The 14,705-nt window shown below is 48.1% G+C and overlaps 1 protein-coding gene and 1 pseudogene across 1 annotated transcript in view; both read right to left on the reverse strand.

Moving 5' to 3' along the window:
• Positions 1–1,124, reverse strand: part of GALNT2 (polypeptide N-acetylgalactosaminyltransferase 2) — an 85,642-nt gene extending 84,518 nt beyond the window's left edge. The window contains exon 1 of the mRNA XM_084828113.1: positions 913–1,124. Within this exon, the coding sequence (XP_084684239.1) occupies positions 913–1,023 (111 nt within the window). The 5' untranslated portion in view covers positions 1,024–1,124. The remainder of the gene's footprint in view (positions 1–912) is intronic.
• A 282-nt stretch (positions 1,125–1,406) lies between these two features.
• On the reverse strand, positions 1,407–8,970 carry LOC146359782 (sorting nexin-33-like; annotated as a pseudogene).
• Positions 8,971–14,705: the final 5,735 nt, after the last annotated feature.

The raw sequence follows: 14,705 nt of genomic DNA on the forward strand, positions 1-14,705 counted from the left end.
TCAGTCTGTCTATCGTCCCTTTCCACCTCGAAGAGAGCCAGGCAAAGAAACGGAAGGTAGAAAATCTCTCGTGCTTGGTGGGAAGCTTCTCTTCCCCCTCGCCTCCCCTCGGTCTCTAGAGAGCGAGGAAGAAACAGCCTCACCTCGTGTCAGTTTCTGGATGGGGCGGAGACAGAAGCGTAACGCTGGAGGGAGTGTGTGTGCGCGCAATGGGGCGAGAGCTTCGATAGATAGAGAGGTGGATAGAGCCAGCCTTTCCTCCTCTGGAAAACGGCGCCTATAAGCCTTATAGTATAAGCCGCCTTCTCTTTCGCCCCCTCGCCATGAAGAGAGGAAGAAGCCCCCTCACGGGCATGCTCATTCCACAGTAGGGGAACAAGCAGCAACAGCAGCCCCGGCCGTATTTCACGTGACAGAAAAGATGTGGGCTTCGGGCAAACGCCGCCTGAAGCCCAAACAGCATTCGCGGAGGCCCCCTCGCGGTACGGGCAGCTTGGGGAAGGAAGGAAGGAAGGAAGGAAGGAAGGAAGGCGAATAAGAAAGGGGCAGCGACAAGAGAGCAGCGCCGAGGGGGAAATGGGGCTTCTTCCCTCACGCCTCAGGAGCAAGGTCCGTGAGGAGAAAGAAGCCGAGCGGCCCCCACGAGAGGGGAGGACTTGTGGGGAGCCCGACGGTTCCGCGACGGGCAAGGCGGCAGGCGGAGATGAGTCACCGCGAAGCGGCCGAAGGAAGGGGGCCGGGTCGGAGATCCGCGCTGGCAAAGCCTCGGCTGGGCGGAAACGCCGGGGCGAGAATTGCCCCTTCCTCGTGAGGGAGAGGGGGCGGGGGTGGAAGCGGAAGGCGACGACCGGCAGCCCGCCTTATCTCCAGAGAGCGCCGCGACGGCGCCCGGGCTCGCTCGCTCGCTCTCACCTTCCTGCCGCCTCCGGCGAGCGCGGCGCTTCCCCCCGAGTACATGTAGTAGGCGATGCCCAGCACCCAGAGGAAAGCGAAGCAGAGCAGCAGCCGAGACCTGCGCCGCATTCTCCCGCCCGCCCAGTGCTGCAGCAGCGGCACCAGCCGCCGCCAGGCCAGCAGGAAACGGGCGGCAGGCGCTGCCGCTACCTCCACCTCCGCCGCCGCGCAGGGTCAGGGGGCAGAGGGCGAGAGCGCCCACCCCCCGGCCAATCGCGAGGCGCCCGTCCCCGCGCGGGGCGGGGCGAGGCGCGTCGCCATGGTTGCAGCACGCGGAGCCTCCTGGGGTCCCTCCCAGGTCTGCCCAGGGGCTGGCCCGGAGGGGGATCCCCGACCGGCTTCCGGGCGGGCTGGGTCAGCGCCCAAGCGCGGGCACGCGCCGCGGGGGGTTGCGCAGGGGCGGCCGGCCAGGCGTAACTCCGCTCGCCGCTGGCTCCTTCGGCGCCGTTGCTTTAGTTAAAAGCCAGCTCCCCTTCCCACTGCCGTTCCCGCAACTGCTTTTGCCAGCGCAAACGAACGCGCGCCTGGTATGGGTCAGAAGGGCTGGACGGTCCTCGGCAACCTCCTTCTTTAAGCCTTGAATCACACGGGCAGCCGGAGCTCTCTGGGTCAGATCGTACCACCGGTGGGAGTGAGTCTCGACCTGCCTTCTTGAGAGGATCGACGAGGATTTGTGTGTAGCGCAACCCGATGTATGTTTTCTCGGAACTTGACTCCGCTGGGGCTTTTACTCCCAAGTAACTGGGTTTTTTTGAAGATTGCAGCCTGAGGTTGCAACGCTGTTGTGCACGCCTACCTGGGAGCAAGCTGCACGGAACACAAGTAAACATGTATAGCGTTGCATTTTCCCGTTAAAGCATGTAAAGGATTGTACCGTTAACCACTGTTTTATTCCTGGTATGGATGGGAGAAGTGTTTCTGACTGGGGGAGGGGGAACTGATGTTCAAACTGCAGCTTTAGCAGCCCAGGCCTGTGCAGAGTTGATTGCAAGTTAGGTTGTGCCTACCTAACTTTGCATGGGATCAGGCAATAAGGGAGATCCATGTCTAACTTGAATTTGATTGGCTTTAATCATCGTGCGTGTTATCAGACGTTTCACCTGATTTGTTATCTTGACTGATTTAGTTGCTTGTGATTGTTATGAAGAAAAAGTACATAAACAGAAATGATCTAATGAATTTAAAAACATTATACAGATATAAAACATTACACAGATTGGCCTCTGTGTCCTGGAAGATATCTGTTTTCTCCTTCAAGGATAATATTTCTATGAACAAAGCAATTATATCCTGATGGGTAGGAAAAGAACTGTCCTAAACCTGTTTGCTCCAGCAGAGCATGACACTATGCTGACTAGTGATACCCTTGCATCAGCCATAGGCAATACACACCAACATGGATATTCACCACCCCTCAACCATATACACGATAGTCCTGTTCGCACGGCCACAGTGGGTTGCAGTGTGTGCTGGCAGCCATTTTGAATATTCAACCCCCAGTGGAGGGTTGCCATGGTTTGCCATGTCATCTGAACCCAGATGGCATGGTTTGTTGAATGGGTAAACAACCCTCCAGTAACCCTATAACAGCCCATGGGTTTTTAGAGTAGCAGGAATGACATGGAACAAGAACCAGTGGGTACCAGCTCAAGATAGCAGTGTGTAGTCAGATGGATGAGCAGACTGGGCAAAATGAAAGGCTCTCTATGGCATGAAATTACAATTAACCCATTTTTTAACTAATAGAAAATTAAATGAATGAGCCCCATTAGTTTCACTTGTTGCAGTTAGGAAAATCAACAGGAATTCAAACGAGTTCTCGATGAAAATGTGTTCATTTTTCATTTGTTTGATTTATGGGGAGATGTAAACAGTGGGGTCCCACAGGGATCTGTATTGGGACCAATGCTTTTCAACTTGTTCATAAATTATCTGAAGTTAGGAGTGGTGGCCAAGTTTGCTGATGACACCAAATTATTTAGGGTAGTTAAAACAGGGATTGTGAAGAGCTCCAAAAGGATCTCACCAAACTGGTAGAATGGGCATCAAAATGGCAAATGCAGTTCAGTGTTAACAAGTGTAAAGTGATACACACTGGGGCAAAAAATCTCAGCTTCACATGTATGCTGATGGGATCTGAGCTAGCAGTGACTGACCAAGAAAGAGATCTTGGGGTTGTGGTGAAAATGTCGACTCAATGTGAAAAAGGTACATTCCATGTTAAGCATAATTTGGAAAAGAATCAAAAATAAAACTGCCAATATCATACTCCCCTTATACAGATCTATGGTGCAACCACACTTGGAGTACTGTGTACAGTTCTGCTCACTGCACCTAAAAAAGGATATTGTAGAGTTGGAAAAAGTGCAGAAAAGAGCAATTACAATGATCGCGGGACTAAGGCAACTCCCCTATGAGGAAAGCTTACAAAATCTGGGACTGTTTAGCTTAGAGACAAGGCAAGTGAGGGAGACTTGATAGAGGTGTACAAAATTATGCATGGTGTGGAGAAAGTAGATAGGAAGACATTTTTCCAATTCATGGAGGATAAGGCTATCAATGGCCACTAGTCCTGATGGCTATATGCTACCTCCAGTATGCCTATTGTACACCATTTGCTGAGGAACATGAGCGAAAGAGTGGTGTTGCACTCATGTCCCACTTGTGTGTTTCCCATGGGTAGCTGGTTGGCCACAGTGTAAACAAAATGCTGGACTAGATGGACCTTGGTCTGATCCAGCACGGTTCTTTTTATGGCCTTACATTGTTATTTTTCATTAGTTTCTACAGTTTGGAACTGGCTCTGCAGGTCACAGAAAGGTAACAGGGAAGGGCGAAGAGTGAAATAGGCAATTCTTTGTCATATATATCCAAAATTTGGCAGGACTCATCCTATTGGGGCGGGGGGAGTAGAATGCCCGAAATTTCCATGCCATTTGGATGGAAAAAAACCAAAGGTACAGGCAGTAGAATACTCGCTGGGATCTTCCATTAAAGTCAATGGAAACTTATAGGATGCACACCTTTTTAACTGCCTAAAAAAAGCCCTGGGTGGATTTGCAGCCCCACTGGAATCTGAGCCACCAGCCTCCACTGCCAATCGCACAGCTCTATACCAGAAATAATAATATATATTTATTTATGTATTTAAAGTATTTTTTTCCCACTCCCCAGCCAAAAAAGTCGCAGTATGACAAGTCCGTCCCTTCTCATGGGCTTGCAATCTCAAAAAGACACGACACAGAAGGAAAAAGGGATGGGGAGGGAATAGGAAAAAATTAAGTAGAGTTTCAGCAGAGTTGGTAGAATTCTCCTGCTTATCCTCTCCTCTCCCTGAGGGGGTGGGGGGCAGTCTAACTGGAGCAGGCCCTGATGAGTAAGAAACCTTGATACCACTTAGATCAGCGTTTCCCAACCTGGTGCCCTCCAGATGCTTTGAATTTCAACTCCCAGGGCATAGTCTGAAGGCACATGAGGCAGCCACCATGCTAAAGCTAAGCAGGTCTGGGTCTGGTCAGTGCTTGGAGGGGGGGCCACCCGGGAACCACATGTAGCCACTTTGAGTGCCATGATGGAAGGAAGGTGGGATATAAATGTAATAAATAAATAAATCAAATTTGGCATGTCTGCTGCCTCGAAAGAGTAGTAGAATGCCTGGAAATTTCGTGCTATTTGGATGAAAGCTGCAATGTTACAAGCAGGAGAAGTAGCTGCTTCTCCCACTGAAATCAATGGAAAATGACAATGAGTGAAAAAAATAAATGAATGTAATTCAGATGAATGGAAAATGAAACAAATGAATACTTTAAAATGAAAACAAATGGAGAAACAAAACATTTTTTCTTGCACACCCCTAATGCCCAAGTATTGGCCTGTATGCCCTCACCCATCATACCGTACTCTCTCAAGTGCATGCGTGTGTCTATGCCGCATCTCAGGGGGACTATAGCCACAGGTCTAACTCGGGTCTTATGAATGCCTATCCTCTGCCTTGCCACAGAGCTGCAGCTCCGCATAAGGCCCATTTGGTACTGGACTACTTATAGCTGGGTTCATATAGGGCAGGGGAGAAAAGGAGAGTGCCTTGGGCAAAATCCCTAGGAGACTACAAAGGCCCCATCAAGAGTCTGTCTGTAGGTATATGGTCGGGGATTGCTTTCTTGAGCAGGGGACCTTGGTTCAGGTCTTGCTGGCCAGTGGGGACAGCCATCATTCTTTACCAAGAATCATAGAATCATAGAATAGGGTTGGAAGGGGCCTATAAGGCCATCGAGTCCAACCCCCTGCTCAATGCAGGAATCCAACATTTATTTATGTTAAATAAATTCATTAAGTATTGGTAGAAGGTATTGGTCCAGCCATACGCAAACAGGTACCTCCCAGATGTATTGGACTGCATAATTCCCAGCCAGCATGACCAATGGCCAGGAATGCTGGGAGTTGTAGTCCAAAACCAAAATGCATATTCTTCCCATTTATACTGTGTATCCCCTTCACTCTCTCATAATACTAGAACCCAGTGGAGTCATCCTGGTTGGCAGGAGATTCAGGACAGATAAAAGGAAGGACTTCTTCACACAACACATAGTTAAACTATGGAACTCGCTTCCACAAGACATAGTGATAGCCACGAATTTGGATGGCTTTAAAAGGGGGTTTAACAAGGGGGTTGGACAAATTCCTGGAGGAGAAGGCTATCAATGGCTACTAGTCCTGATGGCTAAATGCAACCTCAAGTATCAGAGGCTGTATGCCTAGGTACACCAGTTGCTGGGGACCATGAGCAGGAGGGTGCTGTTGCACTCATGTCCTGCTCATGGGTTTCCCATCAACAGCTGGTTGGCCACTGTGTGAACAGAATGCTGGACTAGATGGACCCTTGGTTTGATCCAGCATGGCTCTTCTTATACCTGTCAGGGTTGGATCGGAGCCCATAGAGCCCCAAAGCAGTTCTGATTCTGAGGAATAGATAGAAACCGTGGGAGAGGAACCCGTGCACTGTTCAGAGGCACCGCCGGAGGGAGAGCCCCTCCCTGATCACATTCCTGCAACTGGTAGCAAACCTGGCAGGCAGGGAGAGAGACAACTGGAGTTTCAGGACGCTAGGCGCCAGCGCAGGGACAAGTGGGAGATGGAGGGTGCTGAGAAGAGGCGCTCAGCCCGCTTGGCGCGATGTCAACAGCTGCGCCCTGATGCCCCACGGGAAAGGGGTGGACTTTCGCCTCCTAGCCCTTAAGTTCAGAGGGTTCCCGCCTTTACCCTCCAAACGGAGATCAACTGATTCACTAAGGCTAGAACCCCAAGTAGGCAGCTCTCTTAAGTTTCCTTCATTAGGCTCATGCAATTAGCATCTGTAAGCGTCATTAGGTTGAATGGAAATAAAGCCTTGAAAAAGAGTTCTATCGTCAGTGTGTTGATTCTGGCTACTTGAGGATTTCAGAAGGCAGAAAGGGTGCTCCTGACAATACCCTTATGTTCTCCCCGATCTCTCCCTCGTGGTGGCTTTTAAACTGTACTCTCCTCAGGGCAGGGACCTGCCCTCTCATACTTTGTAAAGCACCATGCATATTGACGGTGGTATGGAAGTCTACCCCTTCATGGATCACTGCCTTGTTGTGGTGAAGGGGCTTGCGTAACTCAGGAAGCCATAAGCTATGCCATGCAGGGCCACCCAAGATGGACAGGTCATGGCAGAGAGTTCTGACAAAATGTGGTCCACTGGAGAAGGAAATGGCAACCCACTCCAGTATTCTTGCCAAGAAAACCCCATGGAATGTATCACAAGGCTAAAGGTAGCATCACCGATGCAATGAATATGAACTTGAGCACACTGTGGGAGAGAGCAGAGGACAGGAAGGCCTGGCATGCTATGGTCCGTGGGGTCACGAAGAGTCGGACACGACTTAACGACTGAACAACAACAAATGGAAGTCTAGCGCCATCAATGTGCATGGTAAGTCAATATGCATGGAGAGCCAGTGTGGTGTAGTGGTAACAGTGATGGATTGGGACTCAGAAGACCCAGGTTCTAGCCCACACTCGGCCATGAAGCTCACTGGGTGACTTTGGGCCAGTCGCTGACTCTTAACCTAGCCTACTGCACAGGGTTGTTGTGAGGATAAAATGGAGAGGAGAATCATGCACGCTGCCATATAAATGTAACAAATAAATAAAAGCACTAAATAGTAATGCTCCTCATACTGCAAGATGTTACAAAGACTCGGCATGATCAAGCAACCTCCTTGCTTAGCAACCCCACCACACACCCCAGTGGAGGCTGGTGGCTCCGAGGTCAGCGGGGTAGTGAATCCACTCCAGGTTTCAATCAGAACCAGTCAGAACTCTAAAACAGCTCTCCAAGGTGCTTTGCAAAGTTCTGACTGACACCTGGAATAGATTCCCCACTCCACTGACATCAAAGCCATCAGCCTCCACTGCCACACACACACACACACATACGCACACACAAACCACACACACATTCCAGCCTCCCCAGAAGCGTTCCATTTACAACACCTTTTGCCCAGTGGCCGTGGTGCCCCTTCGAGGCCACACGCCACGGGTCGCTTACCTTTCTGAAGATGAATGATGTCCGGGAAGTTGGAGAGAAGTCCTTGGTACAAGGAAAGAGTATCCAGCATGAGGAAAAGGTCGTTCTTGGGCTGCTCGGCAAACATCTCCCCCACAGTCTCATACGTCTTCCCTGTGTGCGAGATGGCACTATTGAGGGTGTTGAAGCTGTAGGGTGGGTCCATCTGGAAAGACTGGCTGACGGCCTGAAAGGCATTGCCCAGCTTCTGGAACTACTTGCAGAAGCCTCCAGCCACGGTCAGCTGCAGGACGCTGTTGTCCATCTTCTTGCTGAAGGCCTTGAACATGTCCACTCGGTCCTCCATGTCCTGCAGGTCCTGGTGCTCCATCGGGATCTGAAGGGTCAGCAGGAAACTGGCACCCACCATCTTGTCCTTCTCCGCCTGCCCATCTTCCACTGCTTGTCATCACCACAGGTTAGGAAGTGCTGGAAGCCCTCGTACTGGGAGAGGGTTGGGTGGCTGGTCATGTGGTCCATCCACAGGATCAGCCTCCGCTTGCGCTTCTCGATGAAGTCCTCCTCGAAGCACCCCCGTAGCCTGCTTCTCAGGCAGGTACAGCACTGAGATGACTGTGAACTTGTGCAGCAGGTGGTTGTACAGCCAGTCAAAATGCTTGTACTGCCAGTAGACTGGTGTGTTGCTGTTGCTGGGGGTTAGCCAGTAGGAGATGTAACTCTTGATGCCTTTGAACCTGGTCTGCGTGGTGGGGTCCTCCACTGAGCAGATCAAAGAATGTGGGTTGGACCTCCACTGGGGGCCCTTTGAACCCATGTCAATGTAATAGGCCTCAACGATCTTGGACATCATGGGAACATCTCCCAAGATGAAGGCCTCCACCCCGGACCGGACAAAGCAGGAGAAGCGGTTGAGGTTCCAACCCACCACGCTGCCCCTTTTGGAAAAGCCAATGCTGTCCTGCCTCTCCAACGTCGGCTTGGGACGAATGGGAGTACAGCCCAGGGTATGTCAGGTTGGGAGACAGGTGTCCATTGTGCGGATGGGAGTACGGCCCAGGGTATGTCAGGTTGGGAGACAGGTGTCCATTGGTGCCGGGCCCACTTCTGGGTTCCTCCATCGCCATAGACCCATTGTCCCAGTCATCCCAATCATCGTTGTCATCATCTTCAAAGCTGCCCTGGTGGGAGACGCTGATGCTAGAAGGGGGCATGTAGAAGGATGACCCCTTTCCAGGGGACCCAGCTGGACTGTTGGAACAGTCTGTATAAGCTGAGGCAGATCTGGACCAAAGGAGCTCCACATAGGATGCAGGGAACAGGCCCGTCTCCCCTTGGCTGTTGTTCCCTTGTAGCCACCCATCCAAAGAATTCTCGCTGAAGATAACCAGCTCCTCATTCTCCCGGATGCTAATTTCTTCCTTGTTTTCACTCTAGAAGTTGTAAAGTGCTCTCGCTTTCATCACCATCACTGTTGCCTGTCACTCAATCTGCTGCCAACATGTAAAGGTTCTCCCACCAGTATCACGCTTCCTACTTCAGTCACTACCGACAGGCAGGAAAACACAACACTTCCCTTATGCCTTTGAGATTTGTAATAGCTCTGGGGAAACGGGGGGGATTTCACAGGCTTTCCCTGAAAGGAACAATGATGCCACATCATGACGTAACATCATGGGTCATTCTTCATGTAGGTTTTCTACCCACAGCACCATGCAAAAAGAGAGTTGGTATGGTCTCTCTCTGCTTGTGCATTGTGCATGGAGGTGTGGGGAGGATTATGTGACATATTGTTTGCCAATACTGTGCATTGATTGGCACATGGGTAATGTGGGGGCACTAGTGCATACAATGTCCTTCATAAATGAAGAGATACCCACATGGCTAATATGGGACCATAACTGAATGCATATTTTCCTAATCAAAAAGGGAGAGGGGTACATTCATGGAGCTGAATGAGTGCATCACAGCCCCAATGGATTTTATAAAACAGCCTACAGGCTACATCAGAGAAAGGTTCTAAGGTTTTCTCCATTTCTAGTTCCTGCTTGTAATTCCTCCATGCTCTGTATCCCCTAATCATTGATCATATATTTCTTTTTCTAACACCAGGCAAATCTCCACAGATCACACCAGCCTAAGAAGATCAATGTCAACAGATGACAGCAGATTCTATAGATAAAGTCTATTTTCCCAGGTAGAAGGGGAAGAGTTTTCTCCTTTTATCTATGCTGTCACTAGGGCTGCCACTAGAGCTGTTCCAAAATTTTGGCAGTGAATATTTTTGGGGTGAAGGGGAGGCACAAAATGATTCTCCAAATTCCCAAATGGAAAATTCCCCTGTTCTCGTGCTTATTTGTAGTCACTGTATTCCCCCTCTTTGTTGTATCTTTGACAGCATTATTTTAAAATCAGAATTTTTTTGTTCTTTACAGTATGGCCCTAGCTCATTGGGGATCATGTTGTTAGCACAACAACATAATGGCACCACTAACATTTAGCCAATAACATTTAGCTACATGTTGACATCACTGCAGGCAAATGAGGGGTGAGAGGACATGTCTCTGTTGCCAACTGACCAACACTCCCTGCTTTGTTGTGCCGTTCTGGTGGGCAATTAAACCATCTATGCACTGCAGCAATCAGGAAAGATCAGCCTGGTTGCTTAGGCAAAACTGACAAAATCCAACAGCTTCCTATCTAGTGCATTCTAGAATGCATCCTATCCTATCAATGCATCCTATCCAATGCATTCTACTGGCTCATTCTAGTTAAAAACATTCCTTTTTAATGGATGGGAGTGTGAGTTGGGATAAGACTTGAATAGCAAGAAAAAACAGCCATATGTGAAAGAATCAATTCTCATTCTCTCTCTCTGTCTCTCTCCCCACCCCCCAAACACAGAGGGAGATGTGTCTCTCTTGTTGCCACTTGGTGTTGCATGCTAGCCCTCCAACAGGATGTAAACTTGTCAAATTAGTGCATTCTGTGGAAAGTCTAAATGGCATTTGGCAGTAACACAATCCGGATGTTTTCCCTCTTAAAACAACACTAGGCTTAATAATTGTATGCACACCCTGAGATTACTTAATGATGAGGAACAGGCCCCATCATGTTTGTAAACTACTCTTATTCCATATACTTTGGGGAAATAAGCATCTTTTTATCAGTTGGGGAGTTGGTCTTTTATACATTCCCCTACTCTGAGGCTCAAACCAGATGTGACAGCAGCAGACCTATGTGTTTAAACCCTGATCTTCCCCTATCATATAGAACAGGAGTGGGCGGGCACCTATGCACCCCTGGACATCTTTCTTGGCACCCACCAAGATGCCCTACCCCTCCCGCTTTAAAAAAATAATATTTTACTTACTGGCAATTGGAATTGTTGTGAAATAGGTTTCTGTTCATACTGAAAACTGTAGGTTCAGAAGAGTTGTTTAGTGTGTTGGGGCTCAGACCCCACTTCTGCCTTGTAGTCAGGCTTTTGGGCAGGTAACTTGTTCTTTGCAACGCCTCCCATAGCTGCCATTTTGTGGTGGTGCCTAGAACAGTTTCTCAAATTGCCAAATGCGCCCACAGCCGATAAAGGTTGCCTACCCCAATATAGAAAATGGGAGGTAGGGAGTCCAATTTAAAAACAAAAGAGTATGTAGGTCCCACAACCATGGTTTACCTTCCTGCAGTCTGTCCTGTGAGATGATTTTCTTCCAGCCAAGTCACTTTGTATTGGAGCCCAGATGGAGAAAAATCACCTTTGGAGACAGAGTGATCCAGTTTGCATGTGGTGGCCAATTCCTGGGTGGTTGCTTCCTGCCTGCTCACCACTTCTGCTTTCAATTAGCCCAGGAACACTCCCATTCCTGGGTTGTTTCATAACATCCAAACCAGGAACCTCTGGGTTGTTTATGACTTAACCCAGAGTTAACCAAATGACAAACCATGAGCAGTTGTTGGATTAACTCTGGATTGTTTAACCCATAAACAACCCAGACTTCCAGGTTTGCATGTCGCAAAACAACCCAGGAACGTAGCATTCCTGGGTTGTTAATTGAAAGTGGAAGCAGGAGCAAAGGCAGGAACCAGCCAGCTCACTTGCAGGTGCATGCACACAAATAACCAATTATTTTTTAATCATGGGTTGTTTGATTGTCTGAACTGGGCCAGTGAGGGGAGATGGGCCATGAGGACGGAGGGGAGGTGTTTCATACACTTCTGCTGTGCACCTCTTTTGCTGTTTAAATCAGACCCCACCTCTGCTTTCTACATGATTGGGGCAGATCCTGGTTTCAACATACAGATCTGCTGCTATGACACCCTGTGTTAATTTGGCTCTCACCTAACAGAGCACAGATTTAGAAAAGAGTGAGCCATTTTCTGTGTTTAGCTGCCCTGGATTTTCATGTTTTCATAATAAGAGGCCATGCCCTGGAGTGATGCATCTGAAAGTCAAAGCCATGTCCTGAATAGTAAATCAAGTTGTTATTCTTTCTCTTTGCAGTCATTCAGAGTTTTTAACTCACTGATCTTCTTGCGGGTGGAAAAGCCTCCTCGGCCAATTGGAGTGCTGAAACTTATCACTTCAATAGGTCTGTAACACAAGATGTTAATAAAAAGAACCAAACATTTTCAGTCGGACTGGAGTTTTTGAGAGTGAGATCACTGCACACATGGCTGGACCAATGCACTGTTTCTGTTTTTTACAATGTTTTTCTTTTCTTGGCTAGGTTGCCTGCAAGCATGCCATGTTCTTTAGTGACAATAACAAAAGTGGAGGAGTTGTATGGAAATGCAACAGACTGTGAAATATATAAGTGTGCTTCCAGATGGAGGGCTCCTAACACTGCCAATTATTGCTCTTCTGCTGTAAGCTAAAAGTGTACTTTTCACTGACTGTCCACACTTCAAGAGGTCTGGCACTTTTTTTGTGCATCTCACTTTGTTCTTTGTTCGTACCTAGTGAGCAGTGTTGTCCCCTTCCTTTTCCTGAATCCTCATGGTAGCTACATACCCCTTCACCGAACATAAATTTTTTAAAGGAGTGCCTGCAGAACAGGGGAAGTGGATTATACCCTTACTTCCCAATAAAACATGGTTTTTGGAGTGGGAGTCAGATTCACAACCCCACCTAGGAAACCTGCTGACTTGATTTTCTAGTCAATTTCAAACTCACCCCTTGATTGTTCTGATCAGTTTCACAACCAGCCTAGAAAACAGAAGACATTTACATCCTCCACCTGACCCCATCCATTCTCTGGACATTTGAAAAAGGGATCCTTTGACTGTTTCCAAACCCACTGTCTCCAGAGGGAGAAGGGAAGGCAGCAGTTGAAACTAAGAATTTGTGCGTCAGTTTTGTTTCCCTCCCTCCTTTAACAATAAAAAAACACCTCTTGCACAATGTCAGAGTTTCCATATTTCAGCATAGTGAAATTTCAAAATGTTTTTTTAAATCAATTTATCACCACTAGGAGAACTGTAGACTTACAGCCAGAAACACATGTTTACTCAAGTAAAGACTGCTGTGTACAGTGGGATCTCTCCCTGCTTTGTAAGCTTAAGAGAGGTCTTGGAAGAGAGGAGAGGACTTACTTTGCAGGACACCAAATGGCTCTTCAACGGGAAATGCATGCAAGCAATAGAGAAAGGAGAGGCATCCCCAATGTGTCATCCAGCTTCCCCAGGGACAACTCCTCCTGCCCTGCCTCAATTGCACATTTTCCTTTCCACGCCTGCTGAAAAGTTGCACAAGTTCCACTCTTTCCGTCCTTACTGGATCTTTTGCAGTTAGAAAAAAGGTGGACACAGTAGTAGGGAAACACAGGCTAATGCACAAATGGATCACAATGTCATCTGGACCCTCCATAATATTCTCTGAAAAAGGCAGGGTGATTGCACAGTCAAAGGCTCGTCTGGAAGCACCTTAAATCACAAAGTATTAGTACTAGAGTGACCAGATGCAAAAAGACAAAAGGCTCCTGTATCTTTAACAGTCTCTTTAAAAAAGGAATGTCTGCCTGGGGAATGCTGGGAGGTGTAGGACTTTCTTCTGTCTAAACATACATAGGATTGCACCCTAAAACAGCTGCTGCTTATTTTTTTTACCCCTGCATGATGGTGCACTTCCTGAGATGGGAAATCCTAGCAGCCCAGTTACATGTATGTTATTAAACATGCACTCACAAGTTCAGCTATAAAGCCGGGGGGCGGGGAGTGTTACTTTTTAATATTAAAAGGAGCAGGTGAGAGATGGGAGAAAAACCCACTCCACCCCCACTGTTTTGAAGACTCTTTTCCCCAGCCAGCTCACTTGCAGTACCAGAGCCAGACTCGGATGTATCATCAGGAAAAGTCTCAAAGAGGCAGATTGCTGGGTGGCAAAGCAGGGGAGATGTGGGGTTTGCTTCCATCCCCCACTTGCTCCTTTGAGTGTTCAAAGGTAACCTTCTCTTCCCACTTCATAGTGATACCCGCAAGCGTATGTTTAATAAACGCCTGTGTCTGGTTCGACCCTAACAGTCTTAGCAAAAACAATTGTCCTATTGTGGTTTCCCTTTTAAATGACCCCTACCATTTTCCTAGCATACTTTCAGTGACCCAGGGGTGTTATATCCAAAGCTAAAAAACAAACCATCCTTTTCATGCTAGGAATCAGTTGTTCAAAATCCTGTCATAGTTCATGTAATCTGAGTAGAGATGTGGTTAAAGTGCTGAAATTGTAGCACTTGATAGCAATCTACACTTAGCTCTTGAAGTTGGGCAGTGAGTTGTTCCAAAGATATGTATTGACCCCTTTAGGAGCACATCCACAAAGCAGAAATCTCCCTCCAGGTAAGGAAGGTAGAACTTCTTTTTCTTAAATTCTCTAGATCAAGGATATGCAACATGGTGCCCTCTAGATGATTTGGACTAGAGTTCCTAAAATCCCTATTCCTAACTATTTTTTAAATTTATTTCACCGGAAGATGAGCCCCTCAGGTCGGAAGGTGTCCAATATACTACTGGGGAACAGCAGAGGGTATTTCCAAGTAGCGCCAGAAAGAGCGAAGTGGCCGGGCCAAAGCCGAAAGGACACTTGGCTGTGGATGTGTCTGGTGGGGACGGCAGAGGATGAGATGGCTAGATAGCATCACTGATGCAATGAATATGAACTTGAGCACGCTCCGGGAGAGAGCGGAGGACAAGAAGGCCTGGCATGCTATGG

The sequence above is a fragment of the Heloderma suspectum genome, chromosome 1 (assembly GCF_057233095.1).
Source record: "Heloderma suspectum isolate Gila_16-S chromosome 1, 16-S_ref, whole genome shotgun sequence".
In the NCBI taxonomy this organism is placed as follows: domain Eukaryota; kingdom Metazoa; phylum Chordata; class Lepidosauria; order Squamata; family Helodermatidae; genus Heloderma; species Heloderma suspectum.